The sequence below is a fragment of the Melozone crissalis genome, unplaced genomic scaffold (assembly GCF_028551555.1).
Source record: "Melozone crissalis strain CALT ecotype California unplaced genomic scaffold, PUWL_Pcris_2 ptg000023l_1, whole genome shotgun sequence".
Taxonomy (NCBI): domain Eukaryota; kingdom Metazoa; phylum Chordata; class Aves; order Passeriformes; family Passerellidae; genus Melozone; species Melozone crissalis.
In genome coordinates, this window is record NW_026535801.1 from 19829460 (window position 1) to 19845921 (window position 16462).

General features: G+C 39.4%; 1 protein-coding gene across 4 annotated transcripts in view; it reads left to right on the forward strand.

The window, feature by feature from the left end:
* Positions 1–797: 797 nt before the first annotated feature.
* The window catches only part of LNPK (lunapark, ER junction formation factor), a 48837-nt gene continuing 33172 nt past the window's right edge, over positions 798–16462 (forward strand). For 3 of the 4 annotated variants that reach the window (XR_008483117.1, XR_008483118.1, XM_054277911.1), the window contains exons 1-6: positions 798–882; positions 4739–4820; positions 6043–6087; positions 7250–7437; positions 10699–10757; positions 13969–14009. Coding sequence is in view for 2 of the 4 variants with exons in the window: in XM_054277911.1 (XP_054133886.1) it covers positions 4794–4820; positions 6043–6087; positions 7250–7437; positions 10699–10757; positions 13969–14009 (360 nt within the window). In the remaining 2 variants the exon portion in view is untranslated. The remainder of the gene's footprint in view (positions 883–4738; positions 4821–6042; positions 6088–7249; positions 7438–10698; positions 10758–13968; positions 14010–16462) is intronic. The other variant, XM_054277912.1, reaches the window with a different exon arrangement.

Genomic DNA, 16462 nt, shown 5'->3' on the forward strand with positions numbered 1-16462 from the left:
CTTCTGAACAGGGCATTTCAGAAACAGAGTGCAAACAGAGCAAGTATTTATTCTCTGTTCCTGTGTCCTCTCGGCATGAAGCAAGGGATGGGAGCCAGCGACGTCAGAAAGCTGATGGAAGGGAGAGGGCATTGTGATTACAGTAATGGGATTTAAAGACATTCAGCGTTCAGCTTCTCTCCAAAGATAATGAACACATGCCGGCTGGAAGGAAGGGGTCGGTGAGAGCAGCCGTGCGCTGTGACCCTCAGGGGCTCTGCCCGCAGAGCACACCCGCAGCACGGCGGCTCTTTGTCAGCACGGCCTCCTTGGCCGAGCACGGGTGCCGGGAGGCCTGCAAACCTCCACACGACACTTTGGCCCTCACGTTCCTGCGGTTTTTCCTTAAAACATCTTTATTTTCTGTAACAGAGATCAGCGAGAGCCGCAGGAAGATGGTGAGCGCCTTCCGACACCGCCCGCCTGAACTTGGCTGGGCAGAGCCGCCCGGGACACCGCCCGGGCCGGGCCGCGAAGCGCGGCGGGAGCGGCGCATCGGCATGTCACGGCCCGGTCGGGTACCATCCGGTACGGTCCGGAGCGGCACGGGCGGGTACAATATGGCACTGCACGGCCGGGTCCGCTACTGTACGGAGCGGAGCGGGCAGCGTAGGGCAGCGTAGCGCAGCAGCACCGCCCAGCACCGCCCAGCCCCGCCACAGCCGCCGCCCGCCCGGAGCGCGGCCCGGCCCCGCCCCGCCCCGCTCCAGCGCGCCCCGCGGCAGCGAGGCGCTGATTGGCTGTCACGGCCGCGCGGGGCCTGGTGGGAGCAGCGCCCGGGCGCCGCGCTCCTCCTGCGGCGGCGTTGGTGGCGGGCGGGATGCGCGGCCCGGCCCGCGGCAGGTACGCGATGGCGGGGGATGCGCGGCCCGGCCCCGAGCGGCTCCGCGGTGGGACAGGGGCGCGGGGGGCGGGTGAGGGGCCCCCGACGCTCCCCATAGGAGCACTCGGGTACCGGCCCCGGAGCACGAAGCGGAGCAGGGCGGCAGGTGCCCCCTCCCTCTCTCTCCGGGCAGCGGGGCGGGGCGGGCCGCGGTGCAGCCTCGGAGGGGGAAGCCCCCGGCTGCGGGAAGGGCGGCGGGCGCCGGGGCGGAAGCGGGGGGCGCTGCGGGTGTGGCGGCCGGGGAGCTGGGGCTCCGCTGACCTCCGGCTGCGCCCTCGGGACCCGGGGGCTCCGCTGACCTCTGGTAGCGTCCTCGGGACCCGGGGTCTCCGCTGACCTCTGGTAGCGCCCTCGGGACCCGGGGGCTCCGCTGACCTCTGGTAGCGCCCTCCCGGCCCGCCAGGCCCGCACCGGCCGCCCCTCGCGCAGCCCGCTGGGGTTGGGTTTCAAAAAAGAGCGCCCGACCCACTCACTTCTCGCTCCGGCGCTGTGCGGAGCTAATCTGCGTTTTTAATTAAGGCTCTGCAAAGCATAGGACTTTTGGGGGATGTTTGCAGACGGAAACAGCCGAAAGTGAAGTTTGAATGGAAGAAAGTTTAGTGTTTTGTTGTAACTGAGGCGTCCTAGGACAGGCTAGCAGTAGGTGGTGGGTGATGCTCCTGGTTTGGTTTTGCTTGTTTCCTTGTCCGCGGCGCTCAGCTGGAGAAACTTTTTATGGTCACAGTGGAAGTTTCTGAGGTCAGTAAATTTTGAGCAAACTCTGAGCAGAACTAGAGATTCAATTTGAATGGTAGAATTTGTATTCTTTGTAGTGGTAAATATCTAAAAATACTTACAGAAAGTGGAATGACTAAGTTTGCAAAAAAGGCCTCTTTGAAAAGCATTGCCCATTCCTTAAGGGGAGAGGTCTGTATGACTGTATGCAAGGCCTTGATTACAAGTTTCTAACTTCCTTTTTTTTTATTGTAGTATGTCTTCTCTTGATGTTATTCAGTCTTGAATTTCAGCATGTCAGTTATTAAAATTTACTTGGGAGACTGAGTTTTTGGAGAACTTTTAACCTGTAAAACATTAACAAGCCTGAGGAAATTTGAGACTGACTTGATAAAAGTGTAATGAGATCATGAAGCTGTTTTCTCCACCTGGGTGGATGGGTGTGGATGTCTTAGTGGCTTTTTGCCTCATTCAAAGAAGATGCTTTTTCTGCTCTGGTCTCTTAGTCTGGCACTTCTGCTTTTTAATAAATAACTTAAATGTTTTGGGAGTAGAGAAGCTGCTATGAATATTTTTTTGAGAGAGTCAGGTAATAAAATTGATAGTAGTGTTTTCTTAAGCTGCTCTGTTCAGTGTTTTTAGTGCTTCTTTTGTCAGTTTTAAGCCTAGGACATGTTGCAGTTATCTTAGTTGTGTGTTGCATCAGTGATAATGTGTGTGGAAATAAGTCCAACTGCTCTACTGCTTAGTCAGTGAAATGCACAGCTCAGTGCTAGAGTGCAGTCTTCAGGAGGGAAAAGTCCTGTGCAATAATTTGTTGTTTAGGGCATGGGAAGGAAGTAACTTGTGGATGATCTCTTGCCATGAAGAGCAGGATGGATATTAGTGGTAGGTATGTGGAGTGGCAGGTGAGGAGGGAGGAGGAGAGCTTGAAGCAATTGAAGACAATTTGTGTTGTCATGTCAAGAAGGAGAGAGGGGAAGAAGGAGAACATCTGAGGCACTCCATAGTAATCATAGAAAATTTTCCACCTCCTCACTGAGGATTCAGTGGCTAAACTGTAAATGTGAATCTAGTGGCCCTAATCCCTTAATGCCTCTTTGGGGATGGATTTTGGTAGTATTGCAGACTTGCAGAGCAGCATCTGTAAAGCCTGTCATCATCACAGCTCCTGTAAAATCAGGTGCATAGTGACACTTGTCAAACCTGTTTCTATTCCAAGTGTTTACCAGATATTTAAAAAAACCTTGTGTAGCAATAGCACTGTGAATGTGTTATTGCTATAAGTCAGAGTCACCAGTAGCTCATGGATAATTTGTTCCCAAAAGATCCTCTAACACTTCCAGTGGAGAGGTTCTCACACTATGGTTTGAAGGAAAGTGGCACACACAAAGGCCGTGTGAGCATCTCTGTGTCTCTCTGTGTCCACAGCTGAGAGCCATCATTGCTCGTAAGGGCAGTGGCAGTGCTAGGGAAACAAGCCACATTTGGGAGCCTTGTGCTGGCTTTACAGACTTCTCAATTGGCTGTTTGACACAGTATCTTCATTGCAAAACAATGTAAAGGCTGTGTGTTTGTAGAAATATCTGGGAAGAAAGTGTAGGCTCAGATCTACTGCAATACCCATCGTGTAAAAGCTCACCTGTGTCTGCAGAGTCGCAGTTGTGTAAAATTCTTGGTGTTAGATTGTGTGTTTAAAAGAAAAGACTGCTTTTTGCTGAGGTGAGTTGCTGCAGTAGTGATTATTTTGAGAATTTGTTCGAGTCCAAGGGGTAATTGCTTTTTCTGTATCTCAGCCCTTGGTGCTACTCATTTGGCAGCAGCAGAGCTGATTTGCCCATCTGTTCTAGCTTTGTTCTCGTGGCATTTCTGATATGGATTTCCTTATCTTTAAGGGTTGGTTTCTGAAGCCAGTGGGGCCTATAGTTCTGAAGTCCTTGGCTTTCTTAAAAGGTGGGGAGGTTACCAGACTACAGCAGTGTTTGTGCTAGGGAGCAGTGCATATCTTATACATATGAAGTTGCTCTAGCGGCCTCAGACAATTTTTTCAATCCAAAACAAATTTGGATTGAAATTTATCTTTCCATTTTTGGCCAAAGGAAACTTAATAAGCAAGATAATGATCACTTATATTTCTGTCTAGCTAGATCACAGCTTTGTTTTAATAAGTGTTAGTGTTTCATTCCAGAATGGAAAAGGTTTGAGTCCTGGCTGGGTTTGAGCATTAGTTTACTGCCAGGGTTGTTTTGAACTGATTACTTTTTTGTTAAATAGGTAAAAAAACTTGAATATTAAATGGATGGAGATAAAGTCTGCCATCCTAAGGTTCAATTGATTCAACTATCTTCAAATGGGAAGTTGCTACAATTTTCTTTCAGGAGCTTAGACCCAGATCATCAAATTAGTGTTGTTCATGGGTTCCAGGCTTGTGTGGGGTGAGGGGAGCTGCCCTTGCCCCTTTGGAATTGTTTTAGAGTCATTTGATGTGCTGATGACTGGCTTGTGAGTTGTGCAGGGAAGACCTGCCAATGTAGTGCTTTTGTACAGTAAATGAAATCTTTGGAACTGGTTCTTTGAACTTAAAACTGAGCACACAGCATATTCTTGTTGGTGAGACCATGAAAAAGAAATAGATTTATTTGAGAAATTTTCTCATGAACAGGATGAGATGTTAATGGGGTGTTAATGCTGAATGCCTAGAGTTGCAACTAAAAAGGAATACTGAGTTATACTTAAGGGCAGCAGAGGAAATAGCTGGAAATCAGTATCTTAAATAATTGTGCCCAGTACTGTTTTTGAAATTGTTTTTCTGCTGGAGTGTTTTGGTTGCTCTTTTTGCAGTTCATTTGTACCTGTGTTTTTGAGAACTCCCTGCTAGTTAAGTATTTCGAAAATAAAAATAACTTTGGCCACATCTGAGCTGATCAGCTGACTTACAGGGTGGCTTCTGAATCAGAAAACTGAATTTAAAGATAGCACATAGGTAGATAGCTGGACAATGGCTTTATACAATATTTTGATTTCTTAAGATGTTGGAATGAATTTGAGAATCTTTGGTCATGTTGTTAGATTACTCCTAAGTGCTTAATGCTTTATTTCTAGCTGTGAATTCTTGTAGAAGATTGATAGCTCTGCCAACATTTGTCCACAATAGAAGATGGGTGGATTAATTTCAAGATGGAGGGTAAGTAACATTGTGTAACAATGTAATAACCTTTAGTCCAGAAGATGGGAGTATCTAGGACATGTTGGCTATTAATGCTGGCTGAATGCTAGTGCTGAACTTTTCCTGTGAGTATGTTGTTAAAATCCAGTAGTGAGAGATATCATGACCAAAAGTATTCTTTGCTAAATCACTAAGCTGTGAAACTCTGCTGTTGTCCTTCATTTCCTTTGCAGTACCAGTCTGGCACTGGCTTGATTAACTTAAAAAAATACAGTTTTAACTCTTTCTATAAATCTAAATACTTTTGTTGTGCATCATTGGGATAGAAACTGCAGCATCTGTGACTTGACAGGTTGGTGACCTAGATAAAAATGGGTATGTGCAGAAGCATTTCTGGCTGTTTTAACAAATGTTTTGGTAGCGACTTACTCCTGTACAAGTCTTTATTGGTTGTTGAGTGGTGTACTGAGTTTATGAGGAAGAGGAGGCATGAGGTTTCTGACTACTCTCCTGGCAGGTGTGAGTTGCTTGAGTCTAGGTTTGCCTTTGCTTATTAGCAGTTGACTGCAGAGTCTTCCCTACAAAACTCCATTAAAGGTGAAACTTCAGGTGGAGTGTCAGTTTTGTGTAATAGAAACTCACTTTCAGGGTGATGCAGTGTGAGCTATGGCTTTTGAATTTGTAGTGTGAAGGGTGGAGAAAGATTGTGGCTTGATAAGTCTCAGAAATTAGGAAAGATTCCTAGAAGGTGGATTTCCAGGTGCTCCTATAGGGAATTTTACTGGTGATGGCAGCCCTTATTGGCAGCTGCTTATGATTTATTTACACCATGTGTCCTTATATGGAATGAATAGTAGTAAAAAGCTGGAGTACTCAGATTAGGCCTTCCTCTCTATATTCTCTATGTTTTGCCTATTTCTGCCACTCATCAATTCTGTTCTTGTTTTGCTTTTCAGCTACACATTCATTATTGCTGTAGAAGCATTATAGATTTTCATTTTTTGTGATATAGGAGAGGAGCTTTCAGGTTAGAGTAATGCCAGCTGTAAAATAGTGATTCATTACAATTCTTTCTATTTGTCACACTAAAGTAGGAAAACTACTTACCTTTATGTAAAATAGATAATTTATTAATTTATTATGAGTATGTATTTTTTTAGGAAACTGTTAATGTACAGTAATCTACAAAATACTGAGTTTTTAAAAGTGAGATTAATATCTTTGTTCTTTCCCTTGTAAGCAGGCAAAGCCTTCCACTGTAGAGGTATTAGAGAAAATAGATAAGGTATGTGTTTGCTTTTTTGGTGTTTTCTTTGATTTTTCATTTAGAAATAATCCTTTTTGCTGTCATGTATTTCTCTCACATTAGGTAAAATACTCTCATGAAATTTTAAATTATTTTGGTAACTATTCCAGTAGTAGAGATTCTGCACATCAGAGAAATTGTTATAATTTTTCCCCTTACTGTTTAGTCATTTAAAAAATACCAATACTGTATAATAGATAGTGAGAAGCTGCAGGGCAAGTATTTATTTAGAGAGCCTGAAATGGGAATGAATATGAAGCTGCCTTGATTACACAATTCAGTGATAACTAATTGTTAAAGTCCCCTGTAAAGGAAAATGTCACTAATGCAAAGTTCCATTCATCAGGTTGATTGGAAAAGCTTCAGTGTATGGTTTTATGTGTACAAGTTGTAACTGTAGTGGTAGTAAGTAAGGTCAAGGGCAGAATAACTGGATAGTAATCAATTGTGATTTTTCACCAGCATTTGTGACAGATGTCTGTACTCTGTGGGGAAGTTAACTGTTTGGAAATATTCTGTTGATATTTTTGTTTTCCTTTTAATGAAGCTGTGAGTACTTCTGTTGTCACTTGAAATACAGTCAGAATGGTTAACATAGCTGAGCATTGCTCCATCATTTATTATATACCATCATAGAGATGTTCATGATTTCACTCTTAATGTGAGAAAAGTACTGAAAGGAAAACAAGTAAAATGGTGGAGAGGGTCCAGCAATTTGCCATGTTAGTAGAAAAGTGTCAGAGACATTTAATATTCCACAGGTACCTGATGAAAGCTTTAGAATGCTGAGTATGCTTAGTAGTGACTTCTGTGATAGTAAAGACTGCCATGCATAATATTCTGGTATTTTTCACTTCTCCCAAATATACTAATGCATTACAAATGTGAAAAAGTGCTGATTTTTAACTTTTCTTAGCAATTGCTAATAAGGTGCAAGTGGCCCATATCATAGCCTTATTAGTATGGAGTATTCATGATATGCAAGTTATCTTTGGGCAAATATTGTCATTTATCAAAGAGCTGCTTGACTTTTCTAATCAAGTATCAGACTGATAGGGCTGATTTTAGCAAACATTTAAAGGCAGCTTTGTAAAACCTCTTACTAATTGCACTAATAAGGCTGAACCCTGTTTATTTGCAGGAAATACAGACATTAGAAGAATTTAGAGAAAAAAATCAGAGGCTACAGAAACTATGGGTTGGAAGGCTTCTTCTCTACTCCTCAGTTCTTTACCTTATTACTTGCTTAATTGTATATTTGTGGTGTCTTCCTGATGAATGGACAGCAAGGCTGACAATGACACTTCCATTTTTTGCATTTCCATTGATGTAAGTAAATATGCCTTTATTTTCTAACTGCTGTCTCTTTGATAAAAGGAGATGGAAAATACATCTCAGCAGGGGTTTGAGTTTGCTTTGACAATCCTTGAGATGTCATAACTTGCTGAATTTTTTCTTCTAAAATAGATTCAAGTAGGTAGGCAGACACTTTCTTTGAGGGGAATGTGTCTTGTGGGTCTGGGTTTAGTATAGAGCTAGGTCTTATCATCAAAAGATAATAGCATCTAAAGGTACTTGGCTTATCAAAATTATGCTGGGGCTAGAGAGCTGTGTCTGAACAGCTGTAAGGTAATGTAGTATATGCACAAGGGTTTCATTTTTACTCTGTTTCTTGGGTTTTATTTCTGTTTTGATTTGAGAAGTAACATTACTATACAGAAGTAACTAAAGGTATGTCATCTACATGTAAAATGTAGTGTATAAACCTGGGAAAAATACAAGAATGAATGGAGAAACTTACTTTATGTGTTAGGTGACTTTTAACACAGAATGGACTTGAAAAGTTGTCACCCTAATTGTGTTGAAAACTACTTTTACATAATTAGCTGTTTTTCTGGAAAATCACTGACTGTTTTCTTCAACAAGAAAATATACAAACTTCATTGTATGTGAACTGGAGAAAGTATTGCTACATGTTTGTTCCACTGAGCTGATTGGCTGCTTGTCCTGATGAGTGGCTTTTGTTGTCTAAGAAATCCACTTTTCTGAAAGTAACAAAAAGGGCTCCCACCTCACTGAATAGCTGCTTTGGAGCCTTCCCTTCCTCCAGACCATCAGGGAGGGTGAGAGCAGCCTACTGAGCATCTTCCCTAACGATGGGGAGCATGGTGCATTTACTGGTTTGCTGAAATGATCATAAGTGCTTCCATTTTTACAGCACCTTTGTATGAAGGCATAGTTTATACATGCCCTAGCTTTAGACTTGAAAGGCAAAGTCAAAGTAAATATTTGAGACTTTGCAAGTTTGATGAGCATAATGTAACACATGGAAAACCCCCAAGGTTTTTGTCATTATTTGTAATATACTGATATATTGCTGTTGTGTGCTCCTGTGGAGAAAATACATGGGCAGCAGAATCTTGACTGGAAAGGATTAATATAGAAATTAGAGCTCAAATTAATCTTTGGCAGCAGTATGAATTAATCTTGTTCTTAAGGACAAGCATTTTAAAGTCTTTGGTGTTAGTGTATGAGGCTTGTTCTTGCTGATAAGAAAGGCTTGTGAAAGGGGAAGTATTACCAGCCTCCTTTCACATAAGTGTGTTAGAATTAGTATAGAAATGAAAGCTTTTATTATTGAAGGTGATGGCTTCTTGTGCTGTGGTTTGAATTTACATGTTGGACTTTTATTCTCTAGTTTGTCCAATTCTGCTTATTTTTCTCAAGATGGCTCTCTGTAAAATTCAGATTTAGATGTCAGCTTACTAGCACTTAGAATCAGTCTGTTGTTCTCTTATGACTTGCAACTGTTTATCAGATTTTTTTTTCCCCTTAAGCTATTCCCCTTCAGCTTTTTTTGGCAGATATGAATGGCAAGCAGCTGCCAGCTTGTCTTTGTTCTCGGTCAAGAGGTGACTCCATGCTGAATGCCTGGTGCCACCCAGTAATAGCTCTAGAGATTTTTCAGACCTAATCAAACTGGAGTATGTCTGCCTCTTCCAGCTTGCAGTCAGTCACCAACTTATTTCTGCCTTAGGTCAGTCCCTCAGGGTCTCAGCAAGTTACGGATGTTGGAAGTGCAAGTGAAGTTTTAGGAATAGAACGTCATTAATTTTAAATGTATACTGAAATACTTGAAAAGTTGAAGAAATATGTTAGCATTTTAGAAGGGTGCTCTTCTTGAACTGATTTTTATTTGAAATAGTTTTAATTTGCATGTTCTGATTTTCAAAGAAATATATTTTCTTTTTTGTAAAATTGGTTGAAATGATCCCCTATTAAACTTCTGTTTCAGATTTCTTACAGAGGAAATGCTTTTTTATTTAATGATGTCTGACTTACTTCATATTTAGAATACAGCTTTAGGTAGAAGACTATTTAAAAAGAAATAATGCTTTTGCTTTTGTAACAAGGTATTTAAGGCAATTTAAACCCTCTAAACATTTATTTCTTCTGGTACTTTAGAAAGACACATTTTGTGTTGTGTTAGTGGATAAATCCACCTGTATTGTTAGATCAGTTATTATAGCACACCTTTGAACATGGAATACTTAAACTTCTTTGTTTCTCTTACCTTGGATAGGCTGCTCTCAGATTCCAGGTACCTCATCCAACTTGCCTAACTTGGGCTGTGTTGTTAATACTTGAAGGCATTTCTAACTGGGCAGCCATTGTATAAATACAGAAGATGTTCTTATGAATTAAGTCATTATGAAAGCTCTTAGAGCCTTTTGCCTGCTTTCTTATGCATGCTTTTAGTCAGATAACCTTTCTAGCCTTTAAGATTGTTTTTTTTTTTTTCTTAAATGAAGCATTGCTAGTTTAGGCTCTATTATTTAATTAACATTAGGAGGGTTTTGGATGCTTGGAATAGCTTGGTGGATGAGGTTTGCCACTTGGCTTAGACTGAGTAACTTACCAGGAGAAGTGTCAGCTTAATATTAGAAGCAATTCTAGGCTTTTAAACAAATGAAGTCCTGATGATTGCAAAGAGACCTTTCAAATGTAAAAGGGTCATAGATCAGTTTAACTTCATCTTGGTATAAACTGCTCCAGCTAAGTCAGCTGAAACCCTACAGAAACTGAGCAGACTGAGGCTTCTCTAAAATCACCAGGACTCAGGTCAGTTAATTCTGCTTGGGAGAGCATTTGTACAATAGCTCTATCACATGGTTTTCATTGGTATTAGAATTCTTCCCACAAATCTTTTGGGCCTTAATTTTGGGTCTGAACTGGTAAGTTTCTTTTTTTGGATAAAATGCCTTATTAATCTATCAAATAAGAAGTGATGACTGAGTAATTTTCAGCTGAACATTTTTTAGCAAGTGATGATATTGCTGCTGCTTTAGTATTTCTGCCTTAAGTAACAGTTAATTTCAATTGAAAAGATGCTTTATTTAGAGCAATATTGATAGCTTGTTGACAAGGTGCTAATTTATTTTTTACTTTTTTATATGAATAGTGTTTGAAGGTTTTTGTCTGTATTTGTGAAATAAATCTCATCTGCTAAATGTTGTTTGCTAAATGACTTCAGAAATTGTTACTGTAGTATATTTTAATTAATGTAATTCTTCTTTTTTTTTTCTAAAGAATCTGGTGTATAAGAACTCTGCTAATTTTTTTCTTTTCCAAACGGACAGAAAGAAATAGTAAGTACTTTTTTCTTGTGTTTTATTTGTTTATTTTTAAATATGTAGCTAGTTGAGGATAATGCTTGCTGTGATAATATAAATGCTTTTGATAATTTGGCTTCCAGGAGGACAAGGGTAGCCTTTTAGTTGATACTGAAATTAGTAGTATTAGCTAAATTTTTTCTACCACATAGTTCATGAAAGAGCAGGAAGGAAACTGCTTAATCTTTCACTTCACTTATAAAATGGTGCTAACTTTCTCCTGTCTTTGCATGTGTCAAATGTGGAATGGAATAAAATATGATGTGAAAGTAGGATCAAGGGGAAAGGAAGTATAAACAGTAGTAGTAGTTCCCTTGATACTTCCATCTCACAAGTATTCCAGCAGTCATCTGTTATTCTTATACAAAAGGGAAGAGATTTATATCAGATGTGTCTAATTTATTTGTCAGGATATCTTTTCTCTCCCAAGTTCTCCAAAGCATACTTATGTTTTCCTGAGTGGGAAAGGTATAAGTGGGTTTTTCTGCTTTTTTGAGAGCTAAGGAAAATTGGAAGTCATGTAACAAAACCGAGAAGTAATGGAGGTTTTCAAATATATATAAAAAGTTGTTAAATTTTGCATTAGAATGAATCTGCGTGCTATTTAAAAACAGCATCTGTGGCACTTGTCTGCAGTAGTTAGAATTCATTTGAGACTTTCCTTGAAAGCAGTCCAGCCTGTAACAATATCTCATGGTGATGTGAGCAATAATACAGGCAAACCTCAGTGTTGCACTGTGTTTTATGACTTGCAGAGCAGCATGATCTATTTAATTTGTGACAGCTTACAAGTTAAACATCACTTTTAGAATTTTTCTTAAACTGAATGCTTGCATTTGATATGCAAGCGCAGAACATACATTTTTATGTAGAAATAAAATTGTCCATATATTCTGTGGTGCTGTGTGATTCATTTCTAAGGTGAAATGAATGATTTGCATTTCATGGCTGAATAAGAAAAAAAGTCTATTTTTCTACTTTGCTTAAATGTCTTTATTGCTGTTTTGAGCATACTGGCAAGTCTGGTGCTTTTGTTGAACCTGTGTTTAAAGGGTTTAGTAGATGATAGAACATGCCAAAAGGGATTATTCCTTTGTGCTTCCAGAGACTGGATGAAAATAAGGTGTTTTACCTCAGAGATAAAAGTCCTATATTTGAAAAAGAAAAATAGAATGTAGGATTGAAGCAGTAAAGCAGGAGAAAGCATAGCTGAGAGAGCAAACTATCATCCAAGTTGCTCAAAACCAAATTTTTATTCTGGGATAAGTTATTGTAACATACTGAGACACTGGAGGTGGTTATTTAATGCAGTAAAGCTCTGTGCTGGATAATCGGTATACACCAGATTTGGGAATGATGCTGTGAATGAAGAAAATTTGTGGCTAGACTCCAGGGAAGGTGATGCAGAGAGATGATGGAGTTTCAGTTTTTAGGACTGGTCAGGCAAACAACTGTTAAAGATTTAGGCTGATCTGTCCCAAAGCTGGAGAAAATAAATGAGGTATATTGCAGGTGTTCACTTCTCTAGTATGAATTATTTTTTTTCTGCAGTTTTAATGAAGATGAGATAAGTTGGTTTCTTGAGAGTACTTTGCAGTAATTGCCATTTGGCCATGCTTAAGGGGCAGGTGTTTCTTGAGGTTCTTCTTGAATACAGGAGGTGAAGTGATCTGAAGCAAACACCCACACTTGAAACTGATGGCAATGCTTTGTAGAAGGCTGTGCTTGAAGATGTTCTAGGCATTTCTGTACCAAAAGCACTTGCAATTTCTTGAGCAACCATTGATAGCTGGCTGTATTCTGCTGCTTATTTGGTTTCATGGTACCACACTGTGTTGCAGTACATTTTAAGCTATTAATCTGTGGGGCAACATGTGAGGTTGTGTTCTAATATAAATGTAACATTTGGTGAGAAGAGGTACCTTAGTAATTTGCAGATGCACACTTTCTGGAATTATCCATCTTCTGTGGTCCATCCCAGGATTAAATATTGTCTTTTTCCGTGTCCTATTAACAAATGGGGATGGTTGTAGTTACCCTTTTATTGTATAAATAATAACATTTCAAATATGTGCATGCCAGTTTAGTATTTTGCATTTTATATTTAATGAAGAGGTGTATTTGATCGAAATGGATTTCTACATTCTGGAAAAGTTCAAGTAATTATTTGTTCCCTTAAAATTAAGTAACAGTTTTCCAAAAGTAACTTTCAATGGTATGGAATACATATTTATAAATAGTAAAAATACAAAAAAAAAAGTGTTTAGTTTGGTTGGGTTTGTGTCTTGTAGTTCCGTGAAGCTTTTTCTGTCTTTAAAAATGGGTAAGGATAGGTATATTTTTACAGGAAATAAGCTGCCAGTGTTCAGAAGAGCTGAGAAAGGGTAAAAAGTTGTACAGTGTATTGTTAAAATCTCTTGCTGTGAACAGAGGTAGTAGAAAGCTAATATGTTGAGAGAGCATCTTCTGCATTAGGTGATGGTTTATTACAGTGAGTTTTCTGTGAGTGTCAAGCTCCAAACATTGACTTTCAGGAAAATCCCACATGCATTTGGCCTTTCTTCTTTCTCTTCCTCTTACAGAGGTTAGCTGTTGTGCTAGACTGTTGCAACAGTCTCTTAACATTTAATAGAAAAATGACCTTCTGGTAGCTGTTCTTACAAAAATGGGGGCTTTGCTGTGGTCTGAAAATACAGAAAGAGGGAAATAGATTGAGCTTTGAAGCTTGGAATTGACCTGGCATTTGAAACTAGTATGTGTTAAGAGGTTTATGTGAAATACTGAAGCCAGTAAATCTGGTACTCAGATATGCTAATACTTAGACCTCAAGCTTTTCTCTGTATTTTGAGTCATGAGATTAAATGTATTTGGTCCATTGTTGTACCAGTTTTAATGTAGGTCAAAGCAGGGCACTGGCTAGAATTGGTTTGCTTAATGAGGAAATGGTACATAAAATTTTTTAATAGTTATAACTGTAAAGTGATAACAGTGGGCTATAATTTATAAGCAGTTTAAGTGATTTATTTTCACATAAAAACTCTAGTTATTTTATACCAAGTTTACTGATGTTTAGAGTTGGTAGTGGTCAATGCATAATTTTTCCTGATACCTCAAGGTGAAATCAATGTTTGGAGTGTGCTGAAATGAATTTATATTTGAAAACTAATGTATAATATCCTTCTTTTAGATGATGCGCTGGAAGATTTAAAATCCCAAAAGAAAAAAATAGTAAGTAAAACTTCAAGAGAATATGGTTGCTATGGTTCACTACAACTGGTGTATGCCAGATATTTGCACCAACCTTGATCAACAGTTAATCTCAGTAAGAAAAATATGGGATGGACAAAATTCCAAGTCGTGGATGACTTGCCCTCTTTGTGAAGTTTGTGGCACTGGAAGCTGTTTCCTCTCTGTTTATTACTCCATAAGGAAGCTTGCTGGGAGAGGAAGCTGTTTTCTTACATGGTTGGCTTCACCTGCCTTGTAAGGCAAAACTTCAAAGCAGCCACAACCCAAACACTCTCTGCCCCCCAACCCTACCTTGCCAAAGCAACTCCTCCTCACTCCAGAAATGCCAAAAATTCTATTGTGAGGCTTTGTTATTAATGAGTTTCCCAAAGTGTTCACCTTCTGGATTTTGCCATGGTAGCTAAATTAATAAAAAACTCAGAACAAAGATATTAAAAATGAGTTGGGTAAGAGTCTGGTATTATGTCATGATCTATGTTTTATCACTTTTAAAATGTAGATGTAAAAAAGATAACCTGTAACCCAAGTATGTAATTGTCCTTTGGTAAAGAGGATTTTGCTGATATTTAAATGGATGTGTCCTTTGCTCGTAGTGGTGCTACAAAGGGATTTGAGAGACTTACATTTTCTAGGGAGGAAAGACATGGGCATGACAACAGTGTCAAGTTTATTTTATGAAAACTGCTTAACTGAAATCAGTTAATATTTCCAATTAACATAGTCATTTGGTAGCCTTAAAGGAAAAGCAGAAAAGCACAGTGGAGAACAAAAGAGTTTTTGGAATCTTAAATGTGAAGTCTTCATTTCAGCTTAAGTTTAGTTTTTTGTAATCATGAAGATTTTTTTTTAATAGAACAACTAGTAATACTGATTTTTTGTGTGTGAGAAGCAATTAGGACAAAAGCCATTGAATAAAAGATTAGTCAGGAAAAGCCTAAATGTGTGTTTTGCATATGGAAAACATCAAAACAACATACTGTAGAAGAGCCAAGATGAAACACTGCACAATACAAAAATGAAACAACTGCATAAATACTTCATAGACAAGAATGAAATAGTGTAACTATGGAGAATTTAAGTCTGGAAGTATAAATTGCCATGAGTATATATGCAAGTCAAACTTTAATCATTAAAGACAAACTTATAAATGGGATTAGTGAAACTGAGTTCTGGGAAGTCCAATAATGTGCAACTCAGCTATTTTTTAGAGTCTGTGATTATCACATGATCTTGTGGGTGCCTTGCTCCTAGCAAGGAAGCAGAAACAGAGGACTTGCTGCAGCCTCTTGAATCAGTGAGGTGTTGGTATTTTTTACTCAGAAGGTGGACCCGGGAGGTTCATCATAATTTAAGATATTCAATTAAGCATTAAAATTAGATAATTATACATGAAACAGAACATGTTGAAATGAGCTGGAAGGGGATGCAGGTAACAAGAGAGAATATAATTAGTGTTGTAAATAAAAACACTGAATCAATCGTATTCTATGAAATTTAATTTTGGTAATACTCAGGTTTGATTTTGTTGTGTTTGATTAACTTCCTTAAGAGTGCCTTTGGCTTATTTTTGGTAAAACAAAAATCAAGTGAAATAATTGGGAGAGAGAGGATTTTTTTTCTTGTTGATTTCTGATTTGCTGGTGAGTTTGCATATAGGATAGTTACTAAGAAATTTACATTGTGGTTCTCAAAGTATTTAGGATAAGTAAATTATGCGTTTCCTGTTTATTTCTAATGCAAATTGTTGTCTAGGCACCGAGCCTGCTGCAGCATCTGTGCTTTTTCACTTTGCAGCTCAGCTACCTAATTGCTGGATAAATCTTACATTGAAGACAATTGTCCTTTTGAAAAATGTTACAGAAGACTTCTGATTTACAGTCATGTGGCCCACCCTCTCCCTGCAGACATTACTTGTGTGCTGAAGGGAGATAAGGTGGTTACAGGCCTTACCTCTAAATGGTGTGAGCTCCTCATCTGCCACAACGCCCTGGTGCATTTGCAGTGACTGCTCAGTAGAAATTAATTTCTGTCTAACTTATCTTCTGGCTTTGGTGACATAGTCATGTGTATACTCATGTGGGTAAAATACTTGACAAATACAGATACTTCATCTGGAAATTACCATTAGTTTTGTCTGTCCTGTACTTTGACTCAAAGTTTGTATAATATTGCTCACACAACTGACTACACTGTTTTTTTCCTAGTGAATACTTTAAAGTTTGTTCAGTTGTTAATTGGGGGTAGGGATGAAGTTAATCAGCTGTGATTAAGGCTCTACTTCAAGATACAGCATTGTTCCCTCCTTGATCATAAGGAGGGATGCTGTGGTTGTGTTCGTGACTGTTTAGCTGTGATTTTGGCCTCAGAGTTTCTCAGTCAATGAGGATGTCAGCCCTTAAGCCTGAGCATGGGTAGATGAGCAAGTTCAGAGG